This window comes from Microchirus variegatus (assembly GCF_963457635.1).
Source record: "Microchirus variegatus genome assembly, chromosome: 21".
Taxonomy (NCBI): domain Eukaryota; kingdom Metazoa; phylum Chordata; class Actinopteri; order Pleuronectiformes; family Soleidae; genus Microchirus; species Microchirus variegatus.
Genome location: NC_139822.1, coordinates 13,508,535 through 13,521,397, shown reverse-complemented (window position 1 = coordinate 13,521,397; position 12,863 = coordinate 13,508,535). Strand labels below are relative to the sequence as shown.

The following is a 12,863-nucleotide window of genomic DNA, read 5'->3' as shown; positions in this document are numbered from 1 at the left end:
TGCATTAGCGGCAATTTGTCACCAGGAAATCGCTCTCAATTGGTTTCCTTGTATTCATCAAGTGATGACTTGTACATGTGTGGGTCTTTCTCATATTAACCCAACCGAGTTTCCATGGCTACCATCTTCTTTGTTGTCTGTTTTGACCAAAAGAAGAGCGTGCCACCAACTGGACAAAGTCCCCCATAGCACTCAGAGTCTGGTCACCGCAGAATCAAATTCTATGTGTTGTGCGGGTGGATTGTGAAATTAGCGTCACCCTGGCCTTGAGATATGGTGTAGTTTCATGGTCATCCCATGGCTAAGAGGAAAGGAATTGGGCTTGTAACCAGAAGGTTCGCTGCTTCAATCCCACAAAAGGCTGAGGTGCCCATTAGCAAAGCATCTCATTCCCCTACTAATTCTAATACCAATTTCCATTGCGTGGACATCGGACAATCTACTTACAAAGCCAGGAATCAACCAAATTGATATATCTACCTGATTAAAAATAGTCCAGTGTTCACGTATTCAAAAAACACTGTGACATTTTAACTTTGAAGTTCTCATTCGTGTTCCTGTAAAACCGACGCACCCTTCACTCAAGGGTGTTAACCGAATTTCGCATCCAATGATAATGTTTTTCGAACGTCAAACGATCGGCGCAAGTGAACCAAAGATGTCCAATTCATGTCGTCAGCCAGACAGGGCGGCAAACATCACGTCGCAAGACTGTATGTCCCAACCATCACACTTAGTTTCGTTTTTTTGTCACAGCTAAGAGCACAAAAAAGTCTTCTCCCATGTACAGTAAAACTAAACTGGCTAAATCGAGATGTTTTTTTGACATTTTATGGCTAAATATGATTAGCAAAAGGTCTGTGTGAGTAAAAAGTAGCGTCACATACTGTTGCATTGCTGCTCAGCTGATTTGATTTATCAGTCTACACTCTTAGAAATAAGGAGTGCCAAAAGGGTCCTTCTACAAGGGCTGAGGTTCTACCTGGAACCATTTGCTTCTGAAAAACCCTTTCCCAAAGAAAAGGTTTTTTCAAGGGTTCTTGGTAACGCTAATGGTTCCAGTAAGAACCATTTTGATCCAGAGAACCCTTTAAAACCCCTTTCCTGAATACACTCTTATTTCTAAGAGTGTATGACGGAGAGCGAATGAAGAAGAGAAAGGATATACGATGCTTCCTTTCTTAGATCTCTGCATCTCGCCCACTTACAGACACATTCCAGGTATACAACCCACCTTTTATGTTACAATTACAGAGCCCCTCTCGCTTTAAAGTAAAGGTGATTCAAAGACTTGCACCACTGCCCCAACCTTTGTGATTAGGCTAAGTTGTTCGACCTCACCCCCCCCCACCACCTCCACTCCCTTCCTGCTGATTCAGTGGATAGCTGTGGGCCAGATTGTATCTGCCTTCTCACCTCTCTATTCCCCTGAGGATCCCAGTAAAGTCCACTCCCTATCATCTTTCATGTCCTCCAAAGTTAATGGCCTGGACGGCCGTCTATAGAACCCCCCTCCTGCAACGACCACCCCCATAAACAAGTCAAACAGAGCTGGAAACGCCTCATTGTGGGAACCCATTTGCTATTTATTGTCCTGGATATTAAGTTGCATAATTACATCCATCTGTAATTATCTGTGTATATATTACAACATAGTATTTCATTTATATGGTGCCATACTTGTGTCAAAGTATAATGTAATGCTGTTATGTGTGTGTTTAAATGAATATATAACGGGGACGATTTTAACGAAACGATCGACAGCGCCCAGAGCGTGAAACAAAACTTTCAACTAAACCGATGAAATATGTGTGAGTGTGCGGGGCATATTTTCAGGCATTAAGACCAGGTTTTGGTCTCCATGAGGACTACCGGTCCCAGTCAGTGTTTCTGCTTGAAAAGTTCCTAAAGAGGTAACAAATACAAATACACACATCGATAAACACATAATGCCATTGTGGAGGAGTTCTCAAAAAAGAAGTCACAGGTTTTGGTCAGTTCATCCCATTTTCTAGCAACTGCAACCTTACTGGTTACTGCATTGTCACAATAGTTAAAGGTGCCATATGTAAGAATGTGGCTAAAAACGGTTACTACATTCAAATTCAAAATACCGAGGTCTTTTAGGTTTCGTTTTCTGACTGTAACTGGCAACCCATGGTTGCTCGGCAGCTGAGACTCTACTGACTGCAATGATTGGTAGACGGCGGTAGGTGGCGCCACATGCCAAAACATGATTTCAAAACATAAACATGATTTGCAGTCTGCAAAATATTTTTTTTAATGTCAATATTTTGGCTGTGCTGTTGTTGTTGGTGAGTTCAGTTTGTTATATGAACATTATTCCTGAGTCTCTGTGACATATTAGGAGGATTTTATGGCCAGTTGCTTTAGATTTATTACATAATGCACCTTTAACCAATTATACTTGAAGACACAGGTTTTAAAAAAAAATAGTCTGATTGGTCCTGATCATGTGTAAAGGCAGCAGTTCCTTCTCTATGAATGTCACTTGTGGCAGTTATCTTAAATAATGGAATTGTTTGTTTTTCCGTCTATGGTATCAAATCTGTTAGCATAAACACAGACAAGTTTTAGCATTACAGAGGGATTAAAGGTGATCCAACCAAAAAAAAACAGTGATAAAAAGTCGATATTTCCGTTTCCTTTGCGTCACCCGTGCAGATCTGTATCTCTCATCATGTCTCATCATGAGCGCAGTGGTGGAGGTTGAAGCAGGGAAGGTGGGCGATGAAAGGGCCGGCTGTAATCCCGTCGTATCGTCTTTCTCTAACACAAAGGATGGAGGGGGGAAGTGTGTGTTTTTCATTGCATGTTTGTCTTGCTGGGGTGCTGAAACAGCCCGCTGATCCTGTACAGGTGACATACGACTTTGAGTCCGTTTCAAGTCTGCGCGTAGATGTCACTGAGGAAAGTGGAGACGTATGGGGAAGAGATTATAGGATACCGTGTTTATTATTTGTACCCGAATCTTATTGTTTTTCAATTTATGCACAATTCATCTCTGCAGCTTTCTTTCCTGAGGTGTGCACATGTGTAATCTTTGATTGTATAATGTTGACGGTATGACTCATTGACTATATGATATTCCCTGAAGGCTGTACTGTTGATACAGTATACAGTTTTATATGATTATGATGAAAAGCTAAATGAGGTGTGTTGCTCATATTGATGTTATTACTCTGTGATGATTTCTGTGTCCTCCATCACCCAGTGAGCTGCCCACAGAATCTAATTTCTATTTAGTCAAACACATGTATAGCAGAAGACGGAACACTGTGTGAAAAGTATCATACTTTTTTTTTTTTACCTTTTAAAAAACACTGTGCAACTTGTGATTGGGGTAACGGTGCTTCTTTCATTCCCTATCTGCATCCTGAACCTCTGTCCTTCTCTGCACTATGTAAGCGAGTGGGTATGAGAGGAACACTGAGAGTGATAGCGAAAGACTCGAAGTGCCAGCCAGTTCAAGAGCAATGCCGAGAGATAATTTTAGACTTAGGGATGGGCATTTGAAGCAAAAAAAATGCTACTCGGTTACGACAGTTGCTGGGTGTTATCCGCTAGTTATTTGTAAATAAACGAAGAGGATTAACCTTATGAAAACCAGGCTGAAATATCAGGACAGGGACCTGCAGCTCTGCAGTTGTGGGGACATTGCAAACGAAGGCCTTGTCTATGAGCTTATAAGTAAATACAAAAATAAACCTACAAAGTAAACCGACTATGACGCCGTCCATCCTGTAGCACTTAGACACAAATCTTAATATACTTATGAATAGTCTAGCCTTTTAGTATTTCCTTTTCTTATGCTTTAAATAACATGACTCTGTGATGAATCACTTGGCAAAGGCTGGTTTACCTTTTTCAAAATAATAGTAGGCGTTACAGAGATGGTGATAACATCATTCCGACAGGTAATAGTCTGCACAAGACGTCACAGGTGATGTTGCGCATGGGGTCATGTTGCTTTTTCGTCTTTAAAAAGTTGTATAAGAAAGTTTTGGAAAACCACCGCCATAGTTTACCCTGATAAAAAAGAGGTTATTGACTTCTTTCTCTTTACTGGTGGAAAATGTTGCCTCTTTGTTTATTCCCACTGGAAAACAGTGTGGCAAAAGTAGAAAAGCAGTCCCTCATTCAAACTAAACATGGACTGATTGATTTAAACTATCTGCTTGTTCAGGTACGTGTCATTAAATTGCACCAGGAAATGTGCCAAAAATAAAAAGCCGTACAGAGAGCAGAACGAAGCGTGTTTTGCCTGTAACGTTAATAAAACCCTGTGTTTATTGCTTACAAAAGTGTTGCTTCGGGTTCAATCATGGAGTGTGACTGATTTTCTTAAAAGCTGTTCCAAAAACGGGCTAAGTTGTAGAACAGATCGTCCTCCGCCTGATACGACTCGGGGGTAAACAAACTATGCAGGTCTTTGTTGTTTAATCAGATTGAGTTGAGTTTAGATGATCCTGGGTGAACGTGTGTGTGCGTGTGTGTGTGTTACTAATGTCACTGATTATCTCTCCTTTCAGCTATTTGTACAAGAATGAAATCCAATCAATTGACAGACAAGCATTTAAGGGCCTTGTCTCTCTTGAGCAACTGTAAGTGACCAACTTCCTCATCCACCTTTTTCTTCTGCTCGCCCCCCCCCCCCCCCCCCCCCCCCCAACTGCTCCTCCACCCACTTTCCCTGTGTGTCTGCAAAATTCCTCTACTCTTACCCCCCCGACACCCCACACCCTTCCTGAAAGATTGCTATAAACCGCTCATTAAACCTGTTATGTCTGCATGGTTCTATAGTGATTTTTTAAAGCTGAGTTGTGTGATATAATAATATAATGATGGCTTATTATTTGAGCTGACATGGCAGCTCTCTTCAGTCAGTTATCGTCACAGTCCGCTTGCATGCCGTGTGTGCACCTACACCTGTGTGTCGCGCTGATCCCCCTTCTGCATGAGTCGCATGTGTTGTGGTCAGGACAACAGATATGCGGCCACCCCTCCCACCTCCCGCCTCCCCCCAATGCGACAGCTTATAGCATGTCAATAGCGCTACCAGTCAGAGCTTCTGCGTTCGAGCGAAGCTTGACTTGCGTCTATATCTTGTTGTTGCAGAAACCGCTCTTCTGCTCCAATGTGATGTTAATCAGTTGTGTGTAAGTGTTTTTTTTTTTTTTTTTAATTGTGAGAAACCAATTCATTGCATTGTGTTTGTTTAGTCTGTGTGATTAGAGTCCAGCTGCTTCCTGTGAGTCAGAACACCCAGAGACGCTTCTGTGCTGCTTTTACACACACACACACTAAAATAAAATAAAATTCTTGAATCGCTGGCAGTTTAGAGAGGAAAATACACAAATACCAAGTATAATTTGATTCTCCATGATCTCTGTTAGCAGAAATGATCCCTGTAGCATCATTATCACAGCTTATCTGTCTGGTATGAACCCTTTTTTTCCCGAGTAAATTAGGCTTTCTTTTCCTGTTGGAGGAGACTGTGAATTACTGTGCTTCACTGTGCAAGATTAACCGAAAACAAATGGCTAATTCATCGAGTCAGAGCGATTCCAACACCAGGCTCGATGCCTGGCAGCTGTTTTACATTTTGCTACAATAATGAAGGGTTTTATATGTGGGTGACACAGTTTTGAGTCAGATTGCTGAACACCAGCGCCGTTCAACACCATGCCAAAACATAAAGTCACACGAATCTTTGGGAAAGCAAGTAAATTAAAAAACGTATGCATCTACGTCCCTGTATGACAACCATCCGTGTGTTGATTTTATTTATAGATGTATTATCTGATCAGCATGATAGTGGGTTCTGCACTAACCATAGGAAGACCACCACTTTATGGGAAAATGATTGTCAGAAACAGGAATGCAATAAAGGAAATCATCTCGTCCTCTTTTATAGTGAAGGCTATTAAAATTTTACGGCTATTGTGCTGGATTCCACATAGATTTTAAAAGTGTAATGGAATAACATTCAACCCAGAGGGGCAAATTAATTGGCTCTGAAATTAGCTCTCTGTCTCTCACTTGTCTGGACTGTGTTATGTGTGTTCTATTATTGCCTTTCATACTTTAGGCAACACCCAGAGACATAATGTTGGATGTGCACTAGTGCGGCCTGTAAAAATGCAGCCAAGAAGAAACTTGCAGAAAAAAGTGATTTTTTTTTTTCTTGTGTGGAAGATTTTTTTCTCATTTTACCGTCTATGATGCATTAGTCTTTTCTGAGTGTGTCTGTCTTGCTTTGATTGTTGCTTCCTGCCCTTAAAGTCATCACACAGTGTGTCTTCTCAGCGCAAATCCATTACTTGACAGTTGTTTTTGCACCGTTGTATGTGGAAATAATGGTTTGAAATTGACTTTTCATCTGTGGGCGATCACATTTCAAACCAGCCTTCATCAACTCAGATGAATGCCCTCTGTTTGCATTCATCTTCTGCATATTTCAGTGGTTGGTACAGCGCTATAGGGGCGGACAGCTGAACTGGGATGGTCACTAGGACAAAAATAATTATATGTAGTCAGACATGGAGCCCTAAATCAGTTTTTACTGTACTTTCTCTACACTTTGTTCTTCCTCAGGTATCTGCACTTCAACAACATCGAGTCATTGGAACCAGAATCGTTCACCCACCTCCCAAAACTGGAACGACTGTAAGTTAATGAAAAAGTTTGTGAAAAAAGCTGATTATTACCACATTGTTACTGTAATGAACAACCTGTAAGTAAAAGGCTTAAAGCGATAGATCACCATTTTTCTTCCATGTGTAGCTGGTTAGAGTTCGAGCACGACCGTGCAAGAATAAAATGTCTGTCTTTCAAAGGTACGGTGAAAAGTGTGGAAAATTAGAAGTGGGAGGGGCTAAAAACTGATGCAAAGAAAGTGCTAGTAGGTCATCTCCTGTCTGGTTTAACGTACATGAACGAAACTTGGCACACACGTTCATTCGGTTGTGCCGTAATTAAAAGTTGATGACGAGTGTCCTGTGAATCCTACAGGAAGGCCGCCATTTTGGGTTGAAAGCAAAAAACAGAGACGTTTTTTGGCTAATTTGCACCAATGCTACAAAATCTATCTAGTCCTACAGTTTTTGAGCAGTCATTAGTTCTTAAATCTGCCCTGGATATGGATAACTTAGATCTTTGCAAGCAGATGCTGAAACGCTCCACCAGGGTCGAAGAAGGTTATATTAAATTCCCATCCTTCCGAGTCCCCATAGTTAGGGTGAGGAGATGGAAGGACACCTGCATTAAAGAGCAAAGGAATTCCCAGGTGCTCACTCACAGTGGCTTGTTGAGAAATGTCTCCATGGTCACGGTCAAAGCACTGATTTAATGTCCGGAGAGCATATCTGTAAATCAGCTTCCTACAGGTTTGAGATTGGAAGATCAACAACTGCATCAAGAATTAGTTTGATTTATAAATAAGGAGTTTAGGCAGAACTTCACATATTATCTCTGATTTCAGAAGAGGAGCCTCAGGGGTCAAAAGGTTCATAGATGCCAGTCATTATTAGTTTGGTTTTACTCAAAAATGATGCATTCAAATTCACCTTCCTTATGCCCGAGAGAACATTTACAGACTAACATGACCAGAGGCTGTGGGTGTTCTCTTAAAGCAGATGTGAAGGTTTTGCTCGTGATGCATTTATGGACACTGATAAATCACAGTCTTTTTTCACTCTCTCTCTTCTTTAGGTTTTTGCACAACAACAGAATTACCCACCTAGTGCCGGGGACCTTCACTCATCTTCAGGCCATGAAGCGATTGTAAGTGGGAAAGCTGCAGAAAACAGCTGTGTTCGAGAGTGCGCGTCTGCTTTCCCTTTTCTGACACCCAATACCAAGCGGGACTTGTTTGTTGGTTAAATGCCGTGTAACCACACCGCACTGTTTCTCACGCTTCTTTGGCCACATGGTGGTTTCCTTCACAAGGCTCACTCACCATTCACCATCCGTTCTATGGTCTTGTTTTTCTCTTGTGGAGTGTGAGGTTTGATTGATTTCTTGCACAAAAGCCTAAATTTAAACTGAAATGTGAGAATTTGGGATATTTGAGGCCAACTTAGTCCAACAATGCTTCAAACTCTATCCTCCAACAAACAGTGGACTGGACAGTGTTCACAAAATGCTGATTAAACGCATCAGCATTCTGCATTGTTAAGATCTCATCTGTATCACCCCACAACATTCCTGACAAGCAGTGATTTGTCTTATGTCAAGACAGACAGAAGCGCCAAAGAGAAGTTTCAGAATTGAATTTTATGGCTCAAAAACCCCTGTTGTTCAGCAGTTTGACAGGATAAATGCCTCCTCCCCTGCACTGCTGGTGTATACGTACAACCGCTCCCTCAGTCAGGTCTGATACACTGCAGCAAGAAGGTCATACCCTGGTCCACCCCAGGCCCTTTCTGTGTTGACTCTGCCCCGTTCATGTGGGTTTCCTCCAGGTGCTGCCGGTTTCCTTTGCTTTAGGGCAGGGCTTCTCACTCCTAGTCGTGAGGAGCCACTGTCCTGCATGTTTTAGAACACCTTAAACATGCAGGATAGTGGCTCCACAGGACCAGGGATGAGAAACCCTGCTTTAGGGCACTGACAGTCTGGAGTTCGCTCCCCCAGTGATGCTCAATAGCTGTCCACTGCTCCTAGTCCTAAGAATAAGATTCAAGATGTATTTTTTATACTTTGTTTTGTGCAATATTCATATAAAATGTGCACAGGGCACAGTCCATTTATAATACGGACTACCTGTGGGAAGAAGGTGTTCAACATCCTCTCTGATTTGGCACGGAAATCTTCTGTTCCTCTTTCTCGGGGGTTGAAAACAGGCCATGGGAAGAGTGATGGATGTCCCTAGGATTGGTAAAATGCAGAGGACGAATTTCCCCACAGGGATTAATAAAGTAATACCAGAAAGAATTAGAAAGATAATGATGATAACAGACTTCGCTCTTATTCTCTTGGAGCTTGTAAAAAAAAAAAAAAAAAAAAAAATAGACAAAAGCCAGAGACACTTTTGTACACTTTTGTCTGTCAACGAGAAATTGAGAAACAGTCCTCACCGAATGAAAAACACTGCCAGCTGAATTTTCTGCAAGGCATGTCATGGATAATGGACACATTGTGGTTGAAGTGAAAGCTGGATCAGTTACCAGAAGACAAGGCCAGGCAGACAGATAGTTTCCCACGACAGGAAGAGAGCGTCTTCCAAAATGGTCCCACTGAGCCCAACTGTTTGGACTGAGCTCGCCATGACGGACCAGTTTTAGCTCATTTACTGCCAGAGCAGAAGTCTTCTGCATACACAGGTCATATACTGCGCTGTATGCTTTATGTGTGCACGACTATGTCCGTTTCTCACTTCTCTGTGTATATTTGTCTGTGCATGTTGTGAATGTGTGTTCAGGCGACTGGATTCCAATGCATTAAACTGTGACTGCGAGCTGCTGTGGTTGGCCGACCTGCTCAAGCAGTACGCCGAGTCAGGCAATGCCCAGGCCGCTGCTACGTGCGACTACCCGAGCCGCCTGCAGGGCAGATCCGTGGCAACGCTCACTGCTGAGGAGCTCAGCTGTGGTATGGAAAAACACACAACTGTCTATACTGAGTTTGTATAAGTGAGGTTATACAGTACTGTAAAAAAAAGATGATTAGTTTAAGCTTTAAGCCAAATTGGGACTGGGCAAAATATCAATATATCATTATTTTGATATGAAACAAGATATCATCTTAGATTTTGGATTGCGTTATATCATGATATATGGTATGTGTGATGTATTTTCCTAGATTTACAGGCTGTGGCAGGACTGACATTGAGACAGTCAGTCAAATATTATGATATCCATGGTTTTTAAATTAAGAAAACTTGCTTTTTAGGCAATTTTACTGTTACTTACACAGGCAAATATCCCGAGATATTGGATTAAAGCCACAGTATGGCTCAGTGAAAATGTGTTGCTGAGGTGAACACTTGCATTGAATAGATAGATGTGCACATTTAATAGATACAAGACACTCATTCAGTCATCTTTATATTTTGAGAAAAAAAAGGAACATTTTTTCTGAATGAGTAGCTCATCTTTTCCAGCGGGATGCAGCTGTTCACTCACCACAGTTTTACTAGCAGCAGCTCTGGTTTCCATTTCATTGCCATACGTTATGGCGATTTAGTTCTACATATGCAATTTCCCCGTGCTAAATCTCCATCTATATACAATCTGACCCTTCCTGCCTTCCGTGACAGCAGGTAAGCTTAGTCAGGTCTGTCTCATACATACACACAGGTGTCTGAGGTCTGAAGGCAGCAGCTGTTTCAGCCGTCACGCACCACCAGCTGTGTCTGGATAAAATGTCAGCCACGGCCCACGACCCTCTGGTGTCCTGTGGTATCAGACCACCAGCAGCTGCTCAGTGTGTCTGTGAGCTCATGGTGTGTTTGTGTAACTGGCGCAGACACTTCTGATGGCCGAACCCATGATTCATTTTTGGATTGAGATAACTACAGCTATTTCAGCCATATTTCATCTTCTGTGTAAACTAGAAAACACAATGTACCATTAAAAAACTGGAGATGGTTACTGGAAATAGGCCTCTATACACCTATGAACATATTCCATTAAAAACCAGGCGTTTTCCCTCAAAAATAAGGACATTTCAAAGTGACCCCAAATTTTAAACGGTAGCGTATGTCTATACATTGTTTTTTCTCTCTAATGTGGTGAATGCTGTAGTCTGAGCAACACAGACATGCTGTTTGGAAGCTGACTTGTAACTCTACCACATTCAAACCCTCTCCACAGCTAATTTCATGGCCCCAACGTGCCCATTCATGCTCCGCGCAACCCCCTCCTCTTCATCCGTCTGCATAGCAAGGCAGCAAGGAAAGAATGTCTGCATAAAAATATGGTTGAAGCCACAATAAAAAACCCCTGGCTTGAACAGCTGTCATAACAGCCATCCTACCTAAAGATATGGTTCTACCTCCCTGCACAAGTCATGAGTCAAGCTTTTGTCCTCATTGGGCCTAAATGTTAACCAGGTTACCACAAACAGGATATCCAGCCCACTACATTGAGCCCCAGTGCTAATGGGGAGTAATTTGGTGGTAAGAAGCTTATAAGGGGAGTGATATTTTAAGTCTAGGTGGTAGGTTTGATTTACCTGGTGTCGCTCAGTGTTCGAGGAGCAAAGTGGGAGGAATGGCCTTCTTCCTCCTTGCAGGACTTTGCCGTGTGTCTTCACACTTGGGTCTGTTCTGTCTAATATGTTCTGGCTTTAAACACTCTCAACAACACTCCAAGATCATTGGCAACGTCTTAACTGTTCCCTAACCTTGACTATGTTTATATAAACACCATCTGAACTAAATTATTTTTGATTTCAGCACTAATATGCAGCATAATCCCTGTTACGGAGCACGGTCTGATTTTAATTCCCATTTAAAATCGCATCGACATTATGTCCGCCGCTGCCAAAACTCAAATCGGATGTGATATTCTGATAAAACTGCAGGCATATTTACATAATGTGACTAATATCAGATAACTCCACATCTTAATCTGATTATTGCGTCTTCCAAGTGTGACGTTATGTGGGTTTATGGGTTAAGATAAACAAGCAAAGGATGTTTTCTGATCTGATTTGTTCAGGTTTACATGGGAACACTGTTTTTCATGCCAACATAGTCAGTTTGACATGCTCACTCCTTATCACTCAGGCACATTCATCTGTGTATAATTATCCATCCGATCTCCTTCTCCAGAGATACCCAGGATCACGTCGGAGCCCCAGGATGTGGACGTTACATCGGGGAACACGGTCTACTTCACCTGCAGGGCTGAAGGCAACCCGAAACCACAGATCATCTGGCTCAGGAACAAGTACGACACTCGATTGTTCCAGTTTAAAGATCGATGGAACAGGCGCCCTCTGTAGTTCCCATAAATTGTTGACACTGACAACAAATAAATAACACTCACGTCTGTCAGTTCTGACATTTTACTTTGAAAAAAATGCAGAGAGTTGGAGACAAACACTGCGTACATTTATAGACGTATGTGTGATCACTTGCTGTGTTTATCTCCTGGCAGCAATGCTCTAAACATGCGTGATGACAGTCGTCTGAACCTGCTGGAAGACGGGACGTTGATGATCCAAGACACCCGAGAGACGGACGAGGGAGTCTACCAGTGCATGGCCAAGAACGTGGCTGGGGAGGTCAAGACTTCACAGGTCACGCTGAGATATTTCGGCGCCCCCTGTAAGTGGCTGCATTTTAACCTTTTACATTCTGCTCATCTCAGCGAACAAAGAGACATTTCACAACATTTTTAATGATAATATTTGTATTTATGGGCCCATTTCAAGACATTCTAGGACATCATCATACGACAAAACAGTAGCAACAGTAAAACAAAGCACTTGCAAATAGAATATCAATTAAGACAAATTCAAACATCTCAGAAATAACAATGTCCAGACAAATAATTCACATCAATGACTGAAGTTGCAGACAGGAAGGGATGTAGATTCAGGGCCAATAATGTTTATGTTTGTCAGGAAGTCGAAAAAGGAAAGAGTAGCAGTCTATTGTGTAAGACATTTGCATTTAGATGGGAGTAAATATGATTCCGATATTTTAACAGCCTGATTGGAATAAAAATGCTTGATGTCAACATGTCAAATAATCTGGTTCCGTCTGTGTTCATGGAAACACTCGATCACGACTTCCTGGTTTGAGTTAAAATAACTCAAGAAAATAAGGCAGTAAATGAAATGTGTTTGATCTCAATCTTAACGTCCTCCTGCCCTCTCCTCCCGCTTGTCTA

The 12,863-nt window shown here is 41.9% G+C and overlaps 1 protein-coding gene across 1 annotated transcript in view; it reads left to right on the top strand.

Moving 5' to 3' along the window:
- pxdn (peroxidasin) overlaps positions 1–12,863 on the top strand; it is a gene marked incomplete at its 5' end in the record, with an annotated part of 52,694 nt that overhangs the window by 14,868 nt on the left and 24,963 nt on the right. Inside the window, 6 exons of the mRNA XM_083908121.1 lie at positions 4,554–4,625; positions 6,619–6,690; positions 7,735–7,806; positions 9,443–9,612; positions 11,798–11,915; positions 12,126–12,295. Coding sequence (XP_083764247.1) covers positions 4,554–4,625; positions 6,619–6,690; positions 7,735–7,806; positions 9,443–9,612; positions 11,798–11,915; positions 12,126–12,295 — 674 coding nt within the window. The remainder of the gene's footprint in view (positions 1–4,553; positions 4,626–6,618; positions 6,691–7,734; positions 7,807–9,442; positions 9,613–11,797; positions 11,916–12,125; positions 12,296–12,863) is intronic.